The sequence below is a fragment of the Protopterus annectens genome, chromosome 1.part2, assembly GCF_019279795.1.
Source record: "Protopterus annectens isolate FY-2018-M chromosome 1.part2, PAN1.0, whole genome shotgun sequence".
NCBI lineage: Eukaryota > Metazoa > Chordata > Ceratodontiformes > Protopteridae > Protopterus > Protopterus annectens.
Window position 1 is genome coordinate 611,148,112 of NC_056727.1, and position 27,412 is coordinate 611,175,523.

Here is a 27,412-nt window from a genome sequence, read left to right on the forward strand (position 1 = left end):
GCTGGATGGTTTGGAATTCTGATGAATATTTACAAGAATTTGTTCAGTATCTGAATGAAAATAAGTGGGGCATCCAATTTACAGTACATTATGATACTGACTTTATTTCATTTTTGGATGTCCTGTTGAGACGACAACAGGATGGTACATTGGAATCTTTTGTTTATCGTAAGCCATTTCATTCTAATACTTTACTCCATGCCTCCAGCTGTCATCTGAAACATATCCTAAATATTCCAAAAATCACAATTTGAGGGTTCGTAGAATTTGTTCTACTAATAAGGGGTTCTTATCACAACAGCAGGAACTAATAGGTAGATTTGGAGAATGAGGATGTACTAATTCTCACATTGTTCACGCTAGTAGGGAGGTTCAGTCTTTAGACAGAGCAGATCTGCTGAAATATCAATCCAAAAAAAACTACAAATAATATTATTAAACTAATTACTAGTTATGGCCGCAATACTTTTCGCTTTATGGATCTCATTCAGCAACACTGGGACGTCTTATGGGCTGATGATCAGCATAGTAACCTTTTAGGTCCTAGGTGCCAGTTCTCCTTTAGGAGAGGTGAAACACTAGAATGATTTTTCAATCAGTACAAACACAAAACACCATCTGTAAACACTATTCAGGGTACTTTGGAAGGTGGAATACTGGTGAGATGTTGGGAGGGTGGCTTAATGGTTAAGGTGTTTGCCTTACAAACACAAGGTGCAGGGTTTGAGTCTCACAAGGGATAATTGGCTAGGCTTGAAATGGCTCACAAGGGCATTTAGCGTAGTACTAATCTATGAACCTATCTATAAGAGAAAATAGCTGCAGCTGAAGAAGAATGCCAATGCCTAAAAACAGTATGTGTAAGGGCTACAGAACAGATATGTAGTTGAGCCAGGTATGGAAAAGATACATAAAAGTTAGTGGTGGAATGCAGAATTCTAGGAAGTTATCACAAGAAAGGAGTGCAGGAAACCATGGGACATAGGAAAGACAGACCAGCCCAGGAAGGAGTACTGGGTGGCTAACAAAGAGGATAAGATAAGAAAGGAGGTGCAATAGCAAAGAGCAAGGCATTAAAGATGGCACAAAGAAACTATATCAGGTTGCAAGGCAAAGGCAGAAGGATAAAGAAGATAGTCAGGCAGCCTTCATAAGGGATGCCAGCAACAGCATGTTCACCAGTCCTCAGGACATCAAAGGGAGATGGAGGGAGTACTTCCAGCAGCTTCTGAATAAAGAAAACCTCACAGAAGCTATACTGCCCCAGACAAAGCTTACTGTCAAAGAAAAGGCGGAGCCTACCATTAAAGAAATAAGAACAGCAGTAAGGAAAATGAAGTCAGGGAAAGCAGCAGGAGTAGCAGGCTCAGATGACATCACAGCAGATATGATCAAGATGTTGGGTGAGATAGGGGAGAAATGGCTCCTGAGAGTACTTATAGCAGTATGGAGAGAAAACTATACCCCAGATGATTGGAGAATAAGCATACTAGTGCCAGTATTTAAGAAGAAAGGGGACATTCACAACTGTGGGCAATATAGAGGTATCAAACCCTTATCACACTGCATGAAAGTTATGGAGAGAGTGATTGATAAATGAATATGCAGAGTAGTAGAAAGTAAGATGGGAAATGAGCAGTTTGGATTCAGATCAGGATGCAGCATAGCCAACCCAATGGTTGCAGTGAGGCAGATACTTGAGAAGAAGCTAGAAATAAGGAAAGAGTCCTTCTGGGCATTCCTAGACTTGGAGAAGGCATATGACAAGGTCCCAAGAAAGCTGATTTGGACAGTCCTGTGGTGGTTTGTAGTTCCAGAAACATTGGTAGAACTAGGGCTAGCTATATATGAGAACCCAATGACTCAAGTACGAACAGTGTTAGGTCTTACAGAGGGGTTCCCAGTGGGAGTGAGTGTGCATCAGAGTTTGGCTCTGAGCCCACTGCTGTTCATACTAGTGATGGACTACATTAGCAAACAGGTTGGAGGAGACAGATCAACAAAGTTGCTATATGCAGATGAGGTGGCATTACACGCAGACTTTGAAGAAGAACTTCAGCAAAGGGTAGGGGAATTGACTGCAAAACTGAAGGCACATGGGATGAAACTGAGTACAGATAAGACAGTTGTAATGGCAGCAAATGCAGAAAGCAGAAGAAGTTGAGAGTTAAGATAGAAAGGAAAATAGTGGAACAGCTTAACAGCTTCAAGTATCTGGGAGGTTGGTTGAGGAGAAGGGAAGTCTGAATGAGGAGGTCAAAGCTAGAATCAGAGGGGTTGCAGCCAGCTGGCACAGAATGTCAGGGGTAGTGTATGACAGAAGAATGCCAAAGATGCTGAAAAGTAAGGCGTACCCATCAGTGGTGCAGGCAGTACTACTGTATGGTACAGTAACCTGGACAGTAAAGGCAGAGCAGTTGAGGAAGCTCGAGGTGATGGAGATAAAATGCCTGAGACAGGTAGTAGGATGCACACTGTGGGACAGATGAAGAAATGAGAACATCTGTGCAGAAGCCAAAGAAGCTCCAATTACAGAGAAGATCAAAGAGAACATATTAAAATGGTTTGGGCACATAAGGAGGAAAGCAGAAAACAATCTGGTGAAGAAGATTTGGGACAGACAGAAAGAAGACAAGAGGAAACGAGGGCATCCAGCAAAGAGAATGGATAGTGTGAAAGAACACCTACAACAGTCAAGCATGACTGTGGAAGAAGTTAGTAGAGTGGCATTAAATAGGGAGAGAGGGCAACAAGTGATATGGCACCCAGGTCCCATGTAAAAAATGGGAAAAAGGGGTTGGTGATGGTGAATAACAAGTGTGTTTGTTTTTAATTATAATACAGATTGTGACATGTTAGAGCAGCACAGACACTGAATTTTAAAACAGTTTTGTAAATATGCATACCTCATAGAGTATTTGTTAATCCTAACAGTATTAGCTTCTATTTTAAAAATGGATGTAAAATATATATAGTATAGCATTTTGTAGTTAGAAGTAATCTTATTGGGAAGTACATATCAGCAATTAATAGTCAGCATGTCTCAGTCTCCTTTCAATTAAAAATTAATCATTTAAAAATATTGCCATACTATGCCATGAGGTATTATTGTGCCAGAAAGTATTTCCAAATTAAATTGAATTCCTTGATTCAATGACCAGAGTAGACCACAGACAAGAGGTGAATTGGGCCAACCTGGATTTTAGCAAAGTGGTAATGCCATTGTGGCCTAATAAGCAAAAATGGAAGACTGAGGGTATACCTTATGGTGAGCAGATGGACAAAAAGGTGTTGAGTTGTGCTACATTCTATCACAGATTCTTATGGCTGCGGTGTTATTTTCTGTAACCCTTTTATAGTTCAAAAAGCAATACATCCTCAAAGTAAAACTGTGCCCCTTAATAAAAGATAAACAGGAATCATGGGCATGTACTAATGAAAAACACACACATACCTACCCCCACTCCTTTGTTCCTCTCACCACTGCAGAAAGATCAGCTGACTAAACTTTGAAGTCAGAATACAGCTTCCTCCCAGTTTAATTTCTTCAAGTCTTTTGGGTTTCTAGTACAGTAAAGTCTCACTTAAGTGGCACACATGGGGATTGGTAGATGCCAGTTAAGTGTATATTCTGGTTGCTTGAGATATGCTTTGCGATTTTTGATTGGCTCATATACCAGCATAAGACCAATCAAAAATTGCAAAGCAGGGCCTCTTATATGAGCCAATCAGAAAATCACAAAGCTGAGCCACTTCTACTCAATGCAGAATTGCGGGCTGTTCTTCATTGAGTAGAAGTGGCTCCACTTTGCAATTTTTGATTGGCGTGTATGCAGGCATACAAGCCAATCAAATGCCAGTTGCTTAAGAGTGCCAGTTGCTTGAGTCCCGGATAATGGTGCTTTTACTGTACCATAATAGGAATGGACCCAATTCCTAAGTCAGGTATGATTAAAGTTCATGAAATTAGTATTGTTTCACTCTTTGATGTTAGCCAAACGTGCTTTTTGCAGCACCCACAGTGTCAGTTTCATATGTACCCTGTCTCTTGATGCCTAAGACTGAATTCTTCCATAGTCTAGTGGATTTTCTAACCAGTGTTAACAGACTTTATGTAGTTAGACTCAAGTTTGGACAACTTTACTTTGTTCTCTTCTTTTATACCATTCTTGCTGTACGTGTATTTGACTGCTAAATCCATATTGATGAATACATTTTCAGAATCTTTGCTGTCATGACTGAAGCTCATCCCTTCCTTTAGTGCTTTATCTGTATTTTATCTCTCCAGTAATTATGACATTCAGTCTAAAATAACTTCTTAATTTGTACTGTTTTATTTTTCTAATTCCCAGTAAGTCTGCTCCTCTCTTACTTTGACTTTCTGGGTATGGCAACCTCTGAATATCTACTAAATTTAATTATTTGATGTGGCTGACCTCTCATTTCAGTGCTTTTCTCTTCCTGTTATGAGAAGATATGTCATGAGTTCCTCTGTTTCCCTCTGTGTGAACAGCTACAAAAACATATGGTCAGAAATGAGCCAAGATGACTACTGCAGGGAATCCTGCACTGTTGCCACTCCCCCCCCACTCCATTATCTACTGGTGTGATCATCAAAAGCTTTAATGAATCCTTCATTTAATGTTTATGTCATTACTTTTGTGGCAGGCTGTTCCAAGGCTCCATCATCTTAAAACTTCTATCGTCCATTTACCATTGTTGACCTTAATTTCTCTTTTTTGTCCTTCCGTCTTAGGTTCACCTCACTTCATGTCCCAGTAAAATATGGTGCACTTTTATTATATTTTTCTGCTCAAGTCTTTCCTTTAAAATCTGCATGTCTAATGTTTCCATGGTTACTTAATATTCCATTCTTCTGATCACATTTGTGCTCATTCAGAGATTACTGTCATCCACCTCAGTACTCTGATCTCTGCAATGTCTCCAGGCCCGCACACAGTACATCAGGTGTGGCCTTATCTGTAGCAATGGAAGAATTATGTGGTTTACCTAATACAGAGGAATGTATAAACAGAGACTTTCTCACCTTGAGTGTGTCTTTTCTCTCCTACTATTTATGGTTTTCAGGTAGTGGATCTCAGGCCATAGTCAGAGTTTAGGAACTATCTAATTTGGGGACATGAGGGTTGCATCTTTGTTGTATGCAAAGGACATTCTTTATGGCCTCAAGGGACTGTGATCTCCAGGATATGCTTAAGTGGTTCACTGCTGAGTGTAACATAGCTGGGATGAAAATCAGCATCCTCAAATCTGAATTTATGGTTCTCTTTTGGAACAGAGTGGATTGCTCTCTGTAGGTGAAGGTGAAGCAGTTAGTCTAAGTGGTAGAGTTTAAATATATTGTGAATTTACTTAGGAGTGAGGTTAGAGGGGAAGGTAGAGGGGATCATGAGATTGACAAATTGACGGGTGCACCTGTGACAGTATTGAAGGTGTTGTACCTGACTGCGATGTTGAAGAGATCGTCAGATATACATTTGGAATATAGAACAGGGAGATACACTGTGAATGAGTTTTGATATATACTTTGCTAATAAATATCTGTATATGTTTTGTGTTCTCCTACATAAAATACATTACTGTGTCCATGATGTACAGTACATTGTAACTGTCTGCTAACAGCAGCTATATGTTACATAACAGTGTTCCACTCTCTGAGGGATGAAAATTTTCAGTTGTGACCATTGTGCTGACATGCATTCATGCTTACAACTTATTTTTATGAAGACACATCATGTTGCCCTTTTTGTAAAGCTTAAGCCGTGATCCCTATTAGTACCCCATTCTTGCACATTCATAATTCCAGTTCTTTTCACTGCATTTCTATTATATTATCTCAGGCAAGAGGGACTAACCAGTAAGTTAGCTGTCAGGGTTATAGTGTAGATATAGCTTAGAGTTGCAGGCTTTAATCTCACATCCTCCAATCTGTGTTCAGTTCTGTTCCAAGATGTAAAGGGCTGCATGTATAGCACTACACAATGTGTATGGTGATTTTCTTCAACATGAAATTTTGAGAAACTGATCTGAGCAGTGTATATCACTATTATTTGAAAACTACATCATTCATACATGCTATTTTCTTTTTGCAGGTAATGAGGACAGGGCTTGCAACCAGCCTCTGCATTGAGGGATGCACAGGCTGGAGGAACACTGGATAGAGAAAGGTATGTTGATTACTTTGTCTGTTTTTATAAATAAAATAGATCTAATCATCATTACAGGCTCGTATTTTTTACATTACTATGTATATTACTTATAATGTAGGACTACATCATGCATCAGTAAGGTAAGTGCAATACTGACACAATACCTGTGCTTACAAGTATAATTTACCTAAAATAATATTTAAATATAATTTTGCAGTAAGCCATGTTTGCTGAAGATATGTTTTGAAATGTAGGCCACAACCTAAATGACAGTCAGTTATGTGTAATTGTCACAGTGCTTTTTAACAAGGCTGTTTCACATGCAAGTTTATAGTTGTTTGCTTTCTGTTTGCAATGTATGTGTTAGCATGTCTGTATTTGTGAATTTAGTTCTCAGTGACCAATATGTTATGTATAGCCTTCCCATTCATGTACTGAATAAATGTTTGCTGTGTCACTATTCACACTGTTTTTGGCAGCCTTTTTGGCATGTCCTTCAGTTTATCATGAGTATCGCATCTACTTGCATCCTGTGTTTGAAGATACTTGAGTACGTCGGCATTTGTTTGCAACATTTCTAAATGTCTGTTATATTATCAACAAGCAGCATCAGGCTGTTTTGCAGGGTTGTGATTGCTAATAAATGTATGGGGGTCATGCATACATTTATAGACAGACAATACTGTTTGTACAACATATACTAGGTTATGATGTGTCGCAGGCTGTTGTGTTTAGGACTGAACATAATTACTATGTTGTATTCCTTAAATTGATGTTGCCTGGCTCAGCTGTTTGGCATATGGCTTTTATATTTTCCATGGTATTGTCATCTCACTCTGTCTATATTATAACAATATTAATTGGTTGTTGTTCATATGACTCATATGCAAAGATACATAGAATACATTTGACATTCATACACAAACAAATGTTCGGGGCAAATATTCAAGGTGAAAACATGGAAATACTGATATTCTGTCACACAGTCAGGAGGAAAATTTACTGAGGCATAGATCAGTATTAAACAGTGCAGGTCCCAATACTACTATTATGCTGTTGTTTCCCAGTTTTGTTTTGCATAGTAGAGTCATGTGAATGTTGTGAGACAGTGTCATGGCATGCTTCACTTCTAATGTCAGGATAGGCATGTGTGCTGGCTTTGCGTATGCTTGTCATGCTTAATGCTGGTGAATAAACAACTGTTCAGGTCATGTCATGATTTCCACTGGTAAGCTATGTTATGCATGCATAGCATGACCTTGAGTAAGCTACTCACATTTTGTGATGGATACAGTGTCCCTGACATGTTCCGGTACTGAAAATATCCATAAGTGTAGATGATGGGACATAGGGAAGTTGTTGTGTGCATGAGGAGCCATCCAGTAGCAGCAAAGCTCTTAATTATAATTGTGCTACTTAATAATGTTTGGGCCATTTCATCTGAGAATGTCTTTGAAATGAAACCTGCAATGGATGCTAATATACTTTTATTTTCATATTCTCCTATGCAGGCCTAACATGTCGACGGGATGTTACTTAATGTCTGTTAAACTGCAATGTGCACATCACTTTCAGTTTAACTATGACTTTCACAGGAATGTGCACCCTGATAGACATTTGTTTTTCACTGTTATGATTTTGATTACTGACATACATTGCATATGGTGATATACTTGACTATGACCATAACATATTGTAAGGTTTCATAATTACTGTTTTCTGCCTGTTCATTGTGTCACAGTGGGTATGTTATGCAGACAGGTAGTATCAGGTATGCATATGTAATTTCTGTCCTATGTTGTGATTCATCTTGACAGAGCATGGGACCCGTGGATGATCACCCATCAAACATTGGTGACGAGTGCATGCCAGGCTACTGCCGGAGTCCTCTGATGACAACAACCATGGCAGAGATGACGATGATGATGAGGAAGCTGTGCTTGCATATGACATCATTCCTGCTACACCTCAAAGGAGATGATGCCAGGAACCACAGCAAGATGATTATTTGGAGCAGATCTGGGAGGTCGTGACCGATGTGTTTTATACACAGATGAGGGACATGACAGGGAATTTCTTTCAGGTTATGTCATGGGCTATGTGTGACTCATTTAGGCAGATAGCCTGAGAGATCATTCGTGATGTTCATCCCCATCAAGGCAGTACCTCAACTCCATTAGTAGTGTCTGTTTGAGCCACTTGTGTAATGCTGCCACCACAGTGTTTGCCATATCAGTGACTGGATTGTGTATGCACACTTGTGGGTGCATACAGTTTTTCTGCCATGCTTATGTGTTACAGGTCCAAACATACAATACAATGCAGATATTGTGTGACATTTGCCATTATGTTTCAACATGTGCATGCCACACATTACCATATTAGACTGTCCTTCAACATTCAGCTGTCCAGGAGTTTTGTCAGTTAACATGCAGCTACTGCTGCAACAACAATTCCACTGTAAACATGCATGTCACTGACAGAAACTCGTAAACAACATGTTGCCCATATTTCACCACTAACTCAGTAGTATGGGTATGATTTGCATATTGCCTTATCATGTATGTGCAACAGGGGGACATGCCCTTACCCCTGTAATTTGGATGACAGTTGTCATACTGTTCCACTGACATAATGGTATTGTGTATGACAAGTGCTGGCAATGCTGAAGCCATGATGGGCCATATAAATGTATCTCATACACACAGACAGTCCCCCTTTACTTAATGTATAGACCGCTAATGTGACATTCATGTATACATTGTGGTAATGATAATTTATTCAACAACAGTACAGTACAGTATGCCGTCTTTGGTCTATGTTACATTTCCACATCCATTCATTATTCACATAAATTCACACCTTTCTGAAAATGGTGTACATATTCATTGGCTTACGTACATGTATCTGCACATATTCCAATCTATAGGGAAACATCATCATACTTTTGAAATGTAAGCAGTCACTGACTTTGTGTTAATGTCCTGTAATGTTGCTCACAGGACTGTCCTCAGCTCAGTAATGACCAGGGTCAGTGACATATAAATGCAGGGGTTTATTCCACATGTTGCTTTACACTGGCATGGCAGTATATGTGTATGTGATACCAGTTCTTAGCTTGCATACCTATGCCTCTTGCTGTTGTATGATTGCACAATACTGTGTGCGTGATTTAAACATGCCCATTTTTGTTGACATTGGCAATGTGGTTTGCCCATGTGATGTACATTGACCATTTGCTTCAATGGATTTTGGGTTGATTTCAACACCATCCTATGTGGTGCACACATGCATTTGCAATGTGTTACCTTACTTCCTTTATCATTTGCCTATGGAGATTAAATGCCATTGATATGGACCCATGTTATTCACTTCCCTTCTACCTTTGTAGGTATGTAATATATTTTGCAGATATGTTCATCTGTTGGAATTCTTGTCCATTTTCATGTATTAGTTTGGTTACAAGGTCAACATATGCCAACTCTATGGCCATTATGCAGGAAACATGCACACAAGTTGCTGGCTATTGCTTGCAATACATCTCTGTTCTTGTTATACTTGTGTGTTACATATTTATTAGTGTACATTGTTGAAATTCATGTGCACAACCTGATTTTTTTTTATAACATTAATGTTAGATTTGTGACCATATATTATTATTACATGTCATTGGTGTGTGTGTATGTGTATTGATATTCTAATTTCCTGTTAGGCCACTGAAGGTCATGCATATATGTATACAACTGTGTGTTGCCTTTGTCATAGCATATGTGTGTGACATGTGCATTCCATTACACATCTGTTCGGTTTGTGTAGCCCTACTTGTGTAATTAGCAGCCTGTTTGCTTCTTTACTTTAGTACTACTGTTTGGCACTGTGCTTGGTTGTTTGTCTTTCACATGCATGGTTGGAGGTTCTGTTTTGTCTTCTGCTGGTATTATCTAGCATTCCAAGACCTGCATTTGCTCATCTGTGATATTGCTTGGTTTACACTTGCACTACAGACAGACTACTTTAGTATTGGTTTATTTATCCAATGTGTACTGTGATCTCTATTTATTACCCTACAACACACATCTACCACTGGTCATATGCATTCAGGCATGACCGCAAACAGTTTGCAACATGTCATAATGTGGTAGTGCATAGGTGTATATGTATTTCTGCATTTCACAATGGCTGGTATGCATCCCCACTCTGTTTGACAATTTTCCATTGCCTGTGTTGTGCAGGGTGCTGTCTGCATAACTAACCTATCCTTACTGTTTATTTCCAACCTTTGTCTGTCATGTGTTGTGGTATTTGTTCTGTGGGTACACCTGCTGTGCTGGCCTTCTCTTCCTCTTTCCCTATCTTTACCCTTCCTTCTGTTCTTAAGAAAATAAAAAATAGGGCTTATTCCCACTTAAAAAAAATCCCCATGCCCCTCTGACTGTCCCTCATATTTTCCTATTCCAACATACCTCTTGTGTGCCCCTGTTCTTCACCCATAACCTATGTCTGTTTTTCCCATTGTTAGCTAATGTTTGCTGTGGCAATATGGCATCATGATTGGCCTTCACCTTTATTAATTTTTTTATTAGATTTATGGAGATGGAATTTGAAAATAATAGCTAATATATTTTAATATTAAGACAGTTACATAGATATTTTGTAGTTGTATGTATTTATGAATGTCAGGCTACTTAGATTGTGATATTCTTTCTGTAGTTTTGTAAATGTACATCAAGCGTTGCGAGACGTTTTTCATGACTTATGGAGTAGCTACTGATATACTGTGCACTGTTACTACTGAGAAACTTTGTTATGTGCCAAGGTATTCTAAGTTCACTGTGGCATATTTACGTATTACATGCTAATCCGAAACTTTTCTGCTGATATCGGCATAATGCGCTGGATTCCATGAACATTACAGAATACAGCCCATAGTATACTCTCCAAAACCTAAAATGTGTAATTAGGCCTTCATTTGTCCCTTGTATGATTGTGTAATACATTCACTTTATATTTAATTTCTTTTAAATACTGCTTCACACATTCCTTTAAAATCCTTACTGTTTTTCTTACATAAACTTACATTTCTGACTCCACAGCATATTACTTGCATACTTGTTAAGTCTATATAGCCTCTTATTAGAAAAAAAATGAGCACATATTAGATGGAAATATTCATCTGGCTTATTTACTTAAACAGCTTACAATGATAATTGTACAAATGTACAATTTCTAGTACTTTAGATCAAGAATGTGACTTGATTTTAGTGTCCTATGCTTTTCTTCTGTTCTATAATTAATAACTCATTCCACTACTTTTGTTTGACTGATGAATTCCTGGTTAAGGGGGGGCAGTATTACTTATTTTGTTGTGGTTTACATAGCAGTTTCCTTCAGAATATTGGTTTTATTTTTATTTGTGCTTTTGTAGACATTAAGCTATAACAAACTTTTAAGACTGTTTATTATTCTTAAAATTTTCACATTTTGCATAAAGTAATATCACAAACACAGATGAGCACAATAACAGCCCCAACACATAATGTATTCTTTTGTGATCAAATGTCAGAGAACTCTAGGATGCCTTTACCAGATCAAATCATTTTTTTGTATTGTAGAAGAACAAGATTTCACAACATTGAGAACCTTATTTCAGTTTTTAAGCATTGTCCCTATGCCCCCTAATGAACTTTAAGAATATGGTAAAGTTCAAGCAGTAAATATGCCAACAATCAGAACAGCGAGAAAGAAAAGCTTTAAAAACGATACTCAATGTAGATGTAGTGGTTATTTCACTACCTGCTTTTATGAGCTAGAAATGAAACAAATATGGGGGGGGGGGGCAGAAGGTACAAAAAGTGTGCAGAGGACATTATACAGTTATAGACAGTTAGCTTTCAACTTAGAAGTCTATAAATGACAACACTGCCTAATACTACGAATGAAAATAGATTGTTTCAAAAGGCAAATTTTAACAGTTCAGTAAAACAACTCATCAACAGATCATTCGCAGATATGAGAAACAAGGTTATTGTTCTGTACTTCAAAGACTGTTTCAGTGACAGTCTAGCAATGGCAATTCCTTTATTTTAGGAACAAAAACAGTTTTTCATAAAAGTTACTGCTTTTGGAGATTTCACTTTGCTTATCTGCAGTAATGTCTGAGTTATAAAAGTCTGGAGGTTCGGTAGGGGGGGACAACTCCCCAGCAACAGAATATACTATTCTTCAGTTTATGTTAATGCTCATTTGTTGATTCAGTATGTGCTAGCAACTTAGACAATGGCAAATGTTTTGCCAAGCATTAATCATATATTTGAAAGAATTATAGCTGGGATAGCCTAATAAACAAAATAAGAATTAAGCATTTAGGGAAAAAATTTTAAAAGATGTACTTTTTACATTCTGCACCAATCTTTGTTATATAAAACAAGCTTGTTCATTCTTGGTGAAAGAAACATAGAAGAAGCAATGAGAACAATTCAGAATTCTAAACTGAAAAAAACAGTGCAGTGATGGAGACCTATTCATCACAAGTGCAGACAGTGACTCTTTTTGGTATCAGTACATGATCCACTACAGAATGAGGAACTGGTTCTGGATTTTCATTGTGCAAGTCTTGATATGTAACACCACCACCAATTGCTTAAACACTTTGTAATTATACTAGAGCTATAAGTTGTTAAGGTCATTCAGTATGCTTACCTGAATGGGTCCCTGATTCCTCAGAAACTGGGCCATGTAGCACACCTGATTTGCCATTTGTTTAGTCACTTGCACAATTTTATTTTCATCATCTTCCCAGTCATCAGTATCTTCTGTCAAGCTCAGAGCTGCCACAGAATTTGTATTAGGCATGTTTTCTGACGGTGCTTCCAATATACTGAACATCTGTGAAGAAAGTTAAGTGGCATGTCTTTAATGCAGTGATACAAAGGATTTCTTTGAGACTAAATGCAATTAATATACTGACATTTGGAGAATGCAGGGAAGACATAGACTTGGAGAACTGAATGGTTAATGGGTCTTACTAATACTCAAGTTTGCATACTTTTTCTGCAATATTACATGGAATGCATCATTCTGAGGGCAGAATTCTCAAGCTTTACTGATCTGTTACATTCTACAATTGGACACAAACCACAGCCTGCTATTACATTCAGGAATAGTCCCCTTTATCACTGTTCAGTACAGTGGGCACTGTTTCCAGAATGCTTCCTTATTATGCATTTTACATTGTACTAGATGAGCACTTCATGTTGGAAACTATATGGCGCAAGAGAATATATCCATCTGGAACAGCACTGTGAGACCAATTTTTAAGAAGTCCACCTCATGTTACTTGTGCATTTCGTGCAGCATACCCATGTATTAGTGCATTCCAAGCCACAGCCATTGGCCTCTGGCATCAGATTTTAACCTGTCCTTTCAACACTGTCCACCAGTGTCAGTACCAACTCTAAGCAGACAGTACTAGCTTGTTAACTCTTCATTTTTCTCATAATATAACTCAAGGGTGAAAGAGATCTTTGAACACCTACGTCATCACCTTCAGGAATAGCACAGGTATCCTACTTACTTCAAGTACACAAATATAGCTAACTCTTCTACCTCCAAAGGTACCTGACAAAGCTGACAAAGTTTTTTCCTTCAGGTTCCAAACAGAAATGGCCAAGTTCTAAACCCTCATTCCACACATGATCTTGGTCAACCAATTCTTCACACTCAAACTATTAATTGTATTAACTGTCATATTCTTGCTAAAGAAAAGAAAACCTCAGTGTTCAACAGGATCTGATAATGCCTCTCCAGAAATTCTCCAAATGGCCCACTTTAGCCTTGCACACCACATCTCTATCCAAGTTAACTAAAGCATAAGTTAGTTCTATGTAGGTTCATAGGTAGGTACTAGGTTATCAGCCCTAGGGCCTATACAAGCCCAGCCAAAAGGTACCCTGGCTTTTGCCACCCAAGAAAATTATTTTCCTATGCCACTATCGAGCGGAGCCACAGAAGTGATCCCCGGGGTGAATTTCCTATTTCCCATCCAATCATCAAGATTTTTCTTGAAGAGTACTAATGAGGAGCTTTGTTTGATATAGACAGGCAGTTTGTTCCAGAGTATGGGAAATCTCTAGGACAGGAATCTATCCCTCCAGCATGTTCTGTTTATTGTGGTGACAAGGTTTAGGTTCCTAGAGCGTGTAGCTCAGATGGATTGGGACTTCTTTAAGTGGAGTATGTCTAACAGCTCTGGGTTTGACATAGCTTTGTATGTTAGGCAGAGATCATCTCTGAGTAGGCGATATGCGACGGAGTAAAGCTGGAGTTTTTTGAGACGGTCTGCATAGGACATCTGTTTGAGCCGGTAATCCTCTTTGTGAGGTATTTCTGTGGCCTTTCCAGTTGTTGTAGATGTCTTGTGAGGTACATACCAAAAGGGGCGTTGTACTCTGTAATGGGTCTAATGAGTGATGTGTAGAGGGGAACAATGACCTCTTTTTTCTGAATGAGAAACCTTTTGTGATGAAGTGTGCCACTTAGAAGGATTTTCTGACTACTGTGGCGATGTGATTATCAAAGGAGAGACTACTGTCCACCTGTGTCCCAAGGACTCTTATCACACTTTCGGTGTTAAGTAGACTACCGCCTATGTTGTAGTTCATGGGTTCAGAGTTTTTACCAAAGGGAATGACGATGCACTTTTTGGCATTGAGCTTGAGGCCATGGCTTTGACACCAGGCATCTGTCTCAGTGAGACCCTTTTGTAGGATGCCCACATCTTTAGGAGTTTCAGTTATGGCTCCTAGTTTGCAGTCATCTGTGAACTTTGTTATCCAAAGACATTCTGTGTTAGCCTGTACTTCAGAGAAGTAGATATCAAACAGGAGAGGACCCAGGACTGAACCCTGTGGTACTCCACTTGTCACTGGTCTGAAGTCAGATTTGGAGTCTGCTACTGTCACAGTGTGGGTTCTGTCAGTGAGCCAGTTGGCAACCCATCTTGTGACAAAGGGATTTATACCTAGTTTAGTGAGTTTATCTATAATTCCAGAGTGGGGGATGGTGTCGAAAGGCTTGGCAAGATCTAGATAGGCTGTATGAACCACCTTACCCTCTTCTATGGCTTTGGTTACTGCTTCAAAGAAGTCTATCAGGTTTAGGAGACATGATCTGCCTTTTACAAACCCAAACTGGGTGGGGTCCAGAGTTTGGAGATTACCAATGTCTTTGTTTATAAGTTCCATGTTGATATGTTCCATGGCCTTGCAGACCAGGCTTGTCAGGCTAATGGGGTGGTAGTTCTGGGGTCCGTGGTGGCTCCCCGCTTGTGGAGTGGGATAATCATCACTGTGTGCTATTCAGCGGGCACAAAGCCTGAGGTGAGGCTATGATTGAATATGGTACTTAGGTGGGGTGCCAGTTCGTTCTGTAGTTCATGTCGAATGCAGCCTGGGATGTTGTCTGGTCCCATGGATGCTGAGTTCTTGGCTTTGGAGAGTGTGTTTTTTACCTGTGCAGCCGTGATTACAGGAACTTTGCATTCTTCTGGTATAGAGATGGGCTCTTTAGGGGGTGAGAGGGGGTAAAGTTAGCACTGAACCTATCTGCCAACATGTTGGCAATATCAGTTGGGTCTGTATATTTAGTGCCATTGTGCTGTAACTCAGAGCAGATCTGAGTGTTGCCATTGAGATTCTTGACATAGCTATAGAATGCTTTGTGGTTGTCTTTAGAATCAGTGGCGATTTTGTTTTCGTAACTAGCTTTGGAGGATTTTATCAGGGATCGCAGCTTCTTACTGAGGCTGACTAGGGAGCTCCTCCACTCATGGGATTTTATTCTCTTTTGCAACAGTTTCTTCCTTCTGTTGTACAGTTTGTTTATGACAGGGGACCACCAGATTGGCTTCCTTTTTTTGGAGGATACCGTCTTGGTTCTGTTTGGGATAGCATGATCCATGCACTTGTGTAAGTGCTTATAAACTGCAATTGTGTAGGATTCAGTAGTCATAACTGTATTGTCCATCTGCATGGGTGTCATGAAGTTCACCACTTCTGTCTTAAGAAGCATGAAGTTGGCTTTGAAGAAATTTATTACCCTGGTTTCCTTAATGGGGGGTAGGGGCAAGATGTGGATATCTAGGGTAATTAGCTTATGGTTGGATCGGACCAATGAGGCGTTGACTTCAGGTGTGGAACACCGATCACTCATGTTGGTAATGACTAGATCTAGGATATTGTTGCCCCTGGTGGGGGTGTAGATAAGTTGATCCAGGGCATTGGAGTTTATGAATTCCAAAAAGCGTTGAGCAAAGGAGTTGGTACATGAATAATTTTCCTAGTTAATGGTGGGGTAGTTAAAATCGCCCATTATTAAGGTGTTTGGTTGAACCCTTATATTTTCCAGTACATCTAGAAAAGAGGAGTGGGAATCCTGGGGCATGGTGGGGGATCTGTAGCAAGCTACAATTTGGACTGCAGTTTTGACCAGAGTTAGTTGCACTTGGATAACCTCGGCTGCATTATGCTGAGCAACTAGCCTGGAGGTGTGGATATCCTTAATGAATATGGACACACCTCTGCCTTTGGTGTTCCAGTCCAGGTTACATGGCCAAAAAGTATGGTATGAGTTATAGCCTGGTAGTGCAGGGGTGCTGTCTGGAGCCTTGAACCAGATCTCAGTCACTGCACAGATATCGATGTTCTCCATTTTAAGGAGTGCCTCGAGTGAGTGCATTTTGAGATTTAGACTTCTAGCATTGAGTAGCATCACCCTCAGTTTTTGCTTGCCTGTTCCTGTTATGGTGGTGAATTTGTCATTTGAACCTTGCCTAAAACAGGCACTATAGGGGCAGCAAGAACCTTAGCCAGTATCCGGAATCCCAGGGGTGACAGGTGCAGGTGATCGCTGGCAAAGCATCATGGTCTGTCGACCATGTCATCCCAGGCAGACAGATACTGGATCCCTTTAAAATGACACCAGAAGCTTAGCCAATTGTTGAAGTCAATCATTTTGTCTTTCTACTGCGGTATCATTCTGGGTGATGGCAGAATGCTACTCAGGGCTAGGGTCATAACTGCCTGGGCTACAAGATCAGAGAGCTCTTCCATGTCTCTTTTAATGTAGTCCAGGGAGGTACATCTCAGGTCGTTCACACCAACATGGACAATGACAGAGTCATATTTGTACTTGTTGTGGAGTGACCTGAGTGCATAGGTTATGTGGTGGATCCTGGCACCCGACAGGCAGCTGACAGTAACCTTCTCCTTGTTTAGCCTGGTGAGTGGGACATCAGTGTGCCTGACTATAGAGTCACCTATGACTAGTGTGTTGGGCACGTTGTTTTGCCTTATTGGCTGTGGTTGAGTGGCACACTGAGTCTGTGGGTTATGTGTCATTTGGGTTGTGCTGGGAGGTTGCTTGCATTTCTGCTTGGAGGTCTCTGTTGCTTGAGCAGATTATTACTGAGAGCCTCCATAAATGTTTTTGTGTTTCTATGTGTGGATTTTGGTGGTGTAGATTTAGTGAGACTATGTGATGAGTGTGCAAGTGTTTACCTTCTCCTCTTGACTGTCATGTTCAGTCTTGGTTGGAGAGAGCTTTACCTCCAGTTTGGCTAGATAAGTGCATCTCTCACAGGTTGTAGTCTTGGGTGGTAGGACAAGAGGGTTGTTTGTGCACATGAGACAATTTCTACATTGCCCCAAGATGCCCAGATTCATCAGATAGGCAGGAGAGAACACTGGGAGCTGGTCCTTGGACATGCCTGAATAAAAAAATATTTTTCTCTAAATAAGTGAGTAAAGTGAGTACAAGAGCTGTTTTTCTCTAAGCAAGTGAGAAAAGTAAGTACCAAAACTGTTTTCCTCTAGGTAATGAGGAAGGCTGAGTGCTGTAGTAATTAGTAGCTTATTTAGTGCTTACAACAAGTTTTGAACAATTGCTGATCACGAGTAAGCAAATTCAAGTGCTAAAACTAAGAATATGTATCTGGACTAAACTAGTTACAGGAAAGGGGGGAAACAAGTGCAAATGCAGGCTTTTAAATCAGAAAGTTGAGAGGGAGATGGAAAAACTGCCCAAACGGCCAATAACTACAATTTCTGGGCCAGAACCACTCCTTATGTGGTAGATAGGTTACCTAGTGCTTACTACTCCCACTGATAAGCTAGAAGGCTTCCCTCCAAAGCTTGGGGGGCAAAGAAACTTACATAAAGTCCTGGATACAGCAAATCTGAATCTGGACTACACTAGTTACAGGAAAGGTAGGAAACAGGCTTAGACATTTTTATACAGAAAAGTAGCTAAAATAGCAGTAAAAACAATTCAAATGCAGTGCAAGCTAGCACACTTGAGTATGTAGCAATGTTAGACCAAACAGTTTTAAAAAATGCACTTAAATTAAAAATGGCTAAAAACAAGTGCAGAAGGAGTCTATTAGGTAGAATGAGGTAAAGAGATGGGACTGGAGGGAGTGTCCCAGATCAAATCTACAGTGGGGGCGGGCAACTGCAAAAGCCTTCAAATTAAAAAAAGAAAGACAGGAATAGGGAGGGTGGGTAGGGGAAAACCAACAGCTTCAGCAGAGATCTAAAAAACTATACAGTGAAGCAAAAATAACTGTGCACAACTCTGAAGTCAGCCTGCAATGATATAAAATTAGTCCAGCAACAATTAACAGTACACTACCCTGAAGTGTCAGAAAAATATACTTAGCTCTGTATATCTCCAGATAGTTTGAAGAGCACTCTGTCAGGACACATGAAGGCTCCAGCAGTGATATGCAGGCTGTTACTAAGAGGGTCTAATTTTATGCAAGTAATCCTTGAGATAGTCAGATAACACACAGGATGTAAAACCAGTTACACCAACTTAAGACACAGAGAAATAGGGGGAGGTGGGGAAAACCAACACCTTCAGCAGAGATCTGAAAAACTATACAGTGAAGCAAAAATAACTGTGCACAACTCTGAAGTCAGCCTGCAATGATATAAAATTAGTCCAGCAACAATTAACAGTACACTACCCTGAAGTGCCAGAAAAATATACTTAGCTCTGTATATCTCCAGATAGTTTGAAGAGCACTCTGTCAGGACACATGAAGGCTCCAGCAGTGATATGCAGGCTGTTACTAAGAGGGTCTAATTTTATGCAAGTAATCCTTGAGATAGTCAGATAACACACAGGATGTAAAACCAGTTATACCAACTTAAGACACAGAGAAATAGGGGGAGGTGAGGAAAACCAACACCTTCAGCAGAGATCTGAAAAACTATACAGTGAAGCAAAAATAACTGTGCACAACTCTGAAGTCAGCCTGCAATGATATAAAATTAGTCCAGCAACAATTAACAGTACACTACCCTGAAGTGCCAGAAAAATATACTTAGCTCTGTATATCTCCAGATAGTTTGAAGTGCACTCTGTCAGGACATCGGAAGGCTCCAGCAAAAATATGCAGGCTGTTACTAAGAGGGTCTAATTTTACGAAAGTAATCCTTGAGATAGTCAGATAACACACAGGATGTAAAACCAGTTTTACCAACTTAAGACACAGAGAAATAGGGGGAGGTGGGGAAAACCGACACCTTCAGCAGAGATCTGAAAAACTATACAGTGAAGCAACAATAACTGTGCACAACTCTGAAGTGAGCCTGCAATGATATAAAATTATTCCAGCAACAATTAACAGTACACTACCCTGAAGTGCCAGAAAAAATATACTTAGCTTTGTATATATCCAGATAGTTTGAAGAGCACTCTGACAGGACACAGGAAGGCTCCAGCAATGATATACAGGCTGTTACTAAGAGGGTCTAATTTTATGCAAATAATCTTTGAGATAGTCAGATAACACACAGGATGTAAAACCAGTTATACCAACTTAAGACACAGAGAAATAGGGGGAGGTGGGGAAAACCAACACCTTCAGCAGAGATCTGAAAAACTATACAGTGAAGCAAAAATAACTGTGCACAACTCTGAAGTCAGCCTGCAATGATATAAAATTAGTCAAGCAACAATTAACAGTACGCTATCCTGAAGTGCCAGAAAAATATACTTAGCTTTGTATATCTCCAGATAGTTTGAATAGCACTCTGACAGGACACAGGAAGGCTCCAGCAATTATATACAGGCTGTTACTAAGAGGGTCTAATTTTATGCAAGTAATCCTTGAGATAGTCAGATAACACAGAGGTTGTAAAACCACTTATACCAACTTAAGACACAGAGAAATAGGGGGAGGTGGGGAAAACCAACACCTTCAGCAGAGATCTGAAAAACTATACAGTGAAGCAAAAATAACTGTGCACAACTCTGAAGTCAGCCTGCAATGATATAGAATTAGTCCAGCAACAATTAACAGTACACTACCCTGAAGTGTCAGAAAAATATACTTAGCTCTGTATATCTCCAGATAGTTTGAAGAGCACTCTGACAGGACACATGAAGGCTCCAGCAGTGATATGCAGGCTGTTACTAAGAGGGTCTAATTTTATGCAAGTAATCCTTGAGATAGTCAGATACCACACAGGATGTGGGCTCACCCAGACTCTGCTACACTGTGCTGTGAGGGAAAGGTTGGTTTGCTTTTTATTTGTTGTATTTCGTATTAGTTTATTGCCTTTTTATATTTTGAGTGCTGTGATTTGTTTTCTTTACCTTGTGTTTTGCTTGCGCTCTGCTTTTAACTGCATATTAAAACTTCAAAAGACCCCACAGCTCTGCCTCTTATGAGTCAGGCAGAAATTAAAACTGATCAATTAAGGACTCATACATAAGACAGAAGTGGTCACTTAAGGTTAATCATTTGTGAACTGAGGGGGTGAAGCTAGGAACTAAACCTTCTATTTAAGAGGTAAAATAAAACATTTCAGAGCTTTATTGGGAAGGCTCACCCAGACTCTGCTACACTTTGCTGTGAGGGAAAGGTTGGTTTGCTTTTTATTTGTTGTATTTTGTATTAGTTTATTGCCTTTTTATATTTTGACTGCTGTGATTTGTTTTCTTTACCTTGTGTTTTGCTTGTGTTCTGCTTTTAACTGCATATTAAAACTTCAAAAGACCCCACAGCTCTGTCTCTTGTGAGTCAGGCAGAAATTAGAACTGATCAATTAAGGACTCATACATAAGACAGAAGAGGTCACTTAAGTTTAATCATTTGTGAACTGAGGGGGTGGAGCTAGGAACTAAACCTTCTATTTAATGGGTAAATTAAAACATTTCAGAGCTTTATTGGAAAGGCTCACCCAGACTCTGCTACACTTTGCTGTGAGGGAAAGGCTAGTTTACTTTTTATTTTTTGTATTTTGTATTAGTTTATTGCCTTTTTATATTTTGAGTGTTGTGATTTGTTTTCTTTACCTTGTGTTTTGCTTGTGTTCTGCTTTTAACTGCATATTAAAACTTCAAAAGACCCCACAGCTCTGTCTCTTGTGAGTCAGGCAGAAATTAGAACTGATCAATTAAGGACTCATACATAAGACAGAAGAGGTCACTTAAGTTTAATCATTTGTGAACTGAGGGGGTGGAGCTAGGAACTAAACCTTCTATTTAAGGGGTAAATTAAAACATTTCAGAGCTTTATTGGAAAGGCTCACCCAGACTCTGCTACACTTTGCTGTGAGGGAAAGGCTAGTTTACTTTTTATTTTTTGTATTTTGTATTAGTTTATTGCCTTTTTATATTTTGAGTGCTGTGATTTGTTTTCTTTACCTTGTGTTTTGCTTGTGTTCTGCTTTTAACTGCATATTAAAACTTCAAAAGACTCCACAGCTCTGTCTCTTGTGAGTCAGGCAGAATTTTTTCCCCACCCTTCCATCCTGTCACTGTTGTCTTCTTAAATACCACTGTCTTTCTTGTTGCCTGCCTCTTATGTTAATTTGACCATATATCTCATTTCGTCTCTGCTTTCACTGGCTTGTGTGAGTAAGCACAAAATTATCATTTTGTGAAATCACTCCCCTTCAACTATTTAAATTTATTGGCCATTCTACTGTATTCCATAGTACTGGAATACAAACGTGATCACCCCCCTTTCAATCTATCTTGCTGTTTTAAAAATAGTGACTCTCCACTAAAACTTAACTTTTTAGACCGGTAAAATTTAAGTTACCTACTTTCACATCTAACTTCTCTAATGCACACTGCAGTTTTTAGGATAAACCATTTTTTTTCATCTTATCTTTAAGCATCCCTGTGACTAGCACTTGCTCTAATACCTGCTGGAAAGCACTAGGAAGCCTTAAACTGATACAAGCACTCAACTCTCCTTATTAATAAGGAGAAATTAATCATAGGCACTAAACGGCCTATAATTGCAAAGTACCTTGCTAAGGTAAGGGAAAATAGCTCCTGTACTTTAAAAAAATAAAGCACCAAATGGTCAGCTTCTGTTGATTTCTCCTGTCCACCTGGTGAATCTGGGCATACTGGGGCAATGCAGCAATTGCCTCATGTACACAGACAACCGTCTCCTCCTACCACCCAACACTACAACCTGTGAGAAATGCACTTACATAGCCAAACTGGAAGCAAAGCTCTATCTACCCAAGATTGTGCTAGACAGTCAAGAGGAGAAGGTTAACACCCACACTACACCTCAAGCAACACATAGCCCTTCTAAACTCACACCACCAACACCCACACATAGCAACACTAAATCCACATATGTGGAGGCCCTTAACTGTAACCTGACCAAGCAACAAGGACCTCCAAAGCTGAAACGCAAACAAACACCAATCATAACCAAAGTGTCACATAGCTCACGACACCAGTGTGCCACCCAGAAACAGCCTCTAAGGCAAGACAACGTACCTAACATTTTAGTCATAGGTGACTCTATAGTCAGGCACACTGATGTCTCACTCACCAGGCTGAATAAGGAGAAAATTACACTGAGCTGCCTGTTGGGTGCCAGGATCTGCCACATAACTCATGCACTCAAGTCACTCCACAAGTACAAATATGACTCTGTCATTGTCCATGTTGGAGTGAATGACTTGAGACGTACCTTCCCTGGACTACATGAAAAGAGACATGGAAGATGACCCTAGCCCTGAGTAGCATCCTGCCTTCACCCAGAATGATACCACAATATAAGGACAAAATGATTGACTTCAACAATTGGCTAAGCTTCTGGTGTCATTCAAAGGGGATCCAGTATCTGTCTGCCTGGGACGACATGATCGACAGACCATGATGCTTTGACAGAGATGGTCTGCACCTGTTGCCCTTGGGATTCAGGTTACTGGCAAAGGCTCTTGCCACCCCTATAGTGCCTTTTTAGGCAAAGTTCAAAGGACAAAACCACCACCACCATAACAGGTACAAGCATGCAAAATCTGAAGGTAATGCTACTCAATGCTAGAAGTCTAAACCTCAAAAATGCACTCTCTCGAGGCTCTCCTAAAAATGGAGAACATCGATATCTGTGCAGTAACTGAGACCTGGTTCAAGGCTCCAGAGAGCACACCTGCAATACCAGGCTACAACTCTTACCACACTTTTCGACCACCAAACCAGGATCGAAACACTAAAGGTGGAGGAGTGTCCATATTCACCAAGGATATTCACACCACCAGGTTAGTTGCCCAACACAATGCATCTGAAATTCTCCAGGTGCAACTAACACTAGGTAAGACTGCAATCCAAACTGTAGCTTGCTACAGATCCCCCACCATGCCCCAAGATTCTCACTACACCTTTCTAAACATACTGGAAAATATTAATATACAACCAAACAACCTAATACTGGGTGTTTTCAACTACCCTGCCATTAACTGGGAAAACTACTCGTGTACCAACACCTTTGCCCAATGGTTCTTGGAATTCATAAATTCCAATGCCCTGGATCAACTAATCCATAGTCCCACAAGGGGCTCCAATATCCTAGACCTTGTCATTACCAACATGGGAAATCGATGCTCCACAGCTATGGTCACCCCCTCATTGGTCAGGTCAGACTATAAGCTAATCACCCTTAACATCCACATCCCACCTCCACCCCCCAGTAAGGAAACCTCCATAAAAAACTTCTCCATATCCAACTTCATGCTACTAAAGTCAGAAGTTACAAACTTCATGACACCCATGCAGACGGGAACTGAAAGTTCGACTGCTGAGTCCTACACTAAAGCACTGTACGAGCACATCCACTCATGCATGAATCGTGCCATCCCAAATAGAACCAAGATGCTCTCCTCCAAAAAAAAGGAAGCCAATCTGGTGGTCCCCTGCCATAAACAAACTTTACAACAAAAGGAAGAAACTGTTGCAGGAAAAGAGGAAAATCCCAGGATACAAAAAACTCCCTTACCAGCCTCAGTAAGAAGCTGAGATCCTTCCAAAGACAACCACAAGGCATTCTATAACTATGTCAAGAATCTAAATGGCAATGCTCAGATCTGCTCTGAGCTACAACAGAATGGCATTAAATATACTGATCCCAAGGATATTGCCAATATCCTGGCAGATCGATTCAGTGCCAACTTCACCCCCTTCTCACCCCCTAAATGGCCCATCTCAATACCAGAAGATTGCCAAATTCTGGTAATAATGGCCACACAGGTAAAAAACACACTCTCCAAAGCTAAGAATACAGCATCCATGGGACCAGATGACATCCCAGGCTGTGTACTACATGAACTACAAAATGAACTGGCACCTCACCTAAGTGTCATGTTTAATCATACCCTCACCTCAGGCTTCATGCCCACTGAGTGGCGCACAGCTACAGTTATCCCACTCCACAAGGGGGGATCCACCTTGGATCCTGTGAACTACCGCCCCATCAGTCTGACGAGCCTGATCTGCAAGGCCATGGAACGTATTATCATGGAACTTATAAACAAAGACATTGGCAACCTTAAAACACTGGACCCCACCCAGTATGGGTTTGTGAAGGTCCGGTCTTGTCTCCTGAACCTGATTGACTTCCTCAAATCAGTCTCCAGAGCCATGGACGAGGGTAATGCAGTCCACACAGCTTATCTGGACCTCGCCAAGGTGTTTGACACTATCCCCCACTCTGAAATCATAGATAAACTTACTAAGCTGGGCATTAATCCCTACTTCACTCGATGGGTTGCCAACTGGCTTACTGACAGAACCCACACTGTAAAAGTAGCTGACTCCAAATCCAGCTCCAGAGAAGTGACAAGTGGACTACCTCAGGATTCAGTCCTCGGACCTCTCTTGTTTGGCATCTACTTCTCTGAAGTACAGGCCAACACCAAGGGACTTTGTCTAACAAAGTTTGCAGATGACTGCAAACTGGGAGCCATTATTGAATCCCCAAATGATGTCGATACTCTACAAAAGGGCCTTACAGAAACAGATGCTTGGTGCCAGAGCCATGGGCTCAAGCTCAATGCCAAGAAATGTATTATTATCCCCTTTGGGAAAAAACATGTACCCATGAATTACCACATAGGGGGCAGTACACTAAACACTGAAAGTGTGATAAGAAACTTAGGGACACAGGTGGACAGTGGTCTCACCTTCAATAACCACATCACCACAACAGTCAGGAAATCCTTCTATGTGGCACACCTCATCACTAAGGGCTTTTCATCCAGAAAAAAGGAGGTCATTGTCCCACTGTACTCATCCCTCATTAGACCCATTATAGAATACAATGCCCCATTTGGTATGTACCTCTGAAGACATCTGCAACAACTGGAAATACCTCACTAAAAGAATCACAGGCCTAAAGCAGATGCCCTATGCTGACCACCTTAAAAAACTCCAGCTATACTCTGTCGCATATTGTCTACTCCGAGGTGATCTCTGCTTAACATACAAGGCCATGTCAAACCCAGAGCTGTTGGACATGCTACACTTAAAGAAATCCCAAATCCCTCAGAGCCACACACTCCAGGGATCTAAACCTTGTCATCGCAATAAACAAAACATGCTGAAGGGATAGGTTCCTGACCCAGAGACTCCCCAGACTCTGGAACAGATTGCCCATGCCCATACATGTCAAGCAGAGCACCTCTTTGGCCCTCTTCAAAAGGAACCTTGATGACTGGATGGGAGAAAGGAAATGCACCCCAGGGATCACGTCAGTCACCCTGCTAGACAGGGGTCCAGGGAAGTAAATAATGTGGGAAGAAATAACCAGGCAATTGTTATGGCTAGGCTTGTATAGGCCCTAGGGCTGACAGCCTAGTACCAACCTATGAACCGATACCAACTTAAGACATAAAGAAATAGGGGGAGGTGGGAAAACCAACACCTTAAGCAGAGATCTGAAAAACTATACAGTGAAGCAAAAATAACAGTGCACAACTCTGGTCAGCCAGCAATGATATAAAATTAGTCAAGCAACAATTAACAGTACACAACTCTGAAATGCCAGAAAAATATACTTAGCTCTGTATATCTCGAGGTAGTTTGAAGAGTACTCTGTCAGGACACAGGAAGGCTCCAGCAATGATAATGTACTATTATTCTGGGAAAAGGCAGTAGTTATCCCACTGCATGAAGATGGGCCAAACAATAATTTTAATATAGTAAACTCTCAGATGAGCATAACTCAAGCAACTAGAACTCTCAGGCAACCAGAAAAAAAAATTGAAGAAACATAGTGCAATTTTCATGTGTTGCACTTTGTGCCCCCCCTCCCCCCGCAGAAACATACCTTGTGTTTTTAGTTTTAGAGCTTTAAAAAGGAAAATAGGAATAAATTCCCTCTCTCCCCTAAGAACAAGTCAAACTTTCTAGCATAAACATAAACTGAATAGTTTATAAATTACCTTAGCGTCACTCCCAACAGAGTAAATGGACAATGGATATCTCCACTTCTAGTCCTTTACCTTATAAAGTTCCACAAAAGAAAAAGTGGTTCTGGTAAATCCACCTCACATCCCAGACTTCTAGACACATCCCCATTTTGAGGCACATGATGAAAAAGTACATAAACAAAATCAGAGATGCAATGAGGACAGCTGATCCCCAGACAAGGGGAAAGAGAGAGAGAGTAGTAGTAATAGTAGTACTAGTAAGCTGTCTTCAGTTCTTTGTTACAAAAACAGAACAATTAACTAAAATCCGGCATTCAGAACCAGTATAAAGCAGTTCAAAACTTCAAAAGTTACTACTTTGTTTTAAAAAATAAAAGTAAAAAAAAAATTACCAGACATAGACACTGGAAGAACTCTGTATTTTTTTTATTTTTTTTTCTATTTTTTTCTGGTTTCAATTGCATGCTTTAGCTGTGTTGTTAATGCTTGGCCCCT

General features: G+C 40.2%; 1 protein-coding gene across 1 annotated transcript in view; it reads right to left on the bottom strand.

The window, feature by feature from the left end:
• Positions 1-27,412, bottom strand: part of LOC122792394 — a 431,766-nt gene that overhangs the window by 173,488 nt on the left and 230,866 nt on the right. The window contains exon 9 of the mRNA XM_044060182.1: positions 12,870-13,055. Within this exon, the coding sequence (XP_043916117.1) occupies positions 12,870-13,055 (186 nt within the window). The remainder of the gene's footprint in view (positions 1-12,869; positions 13,056-27,412) is intronic.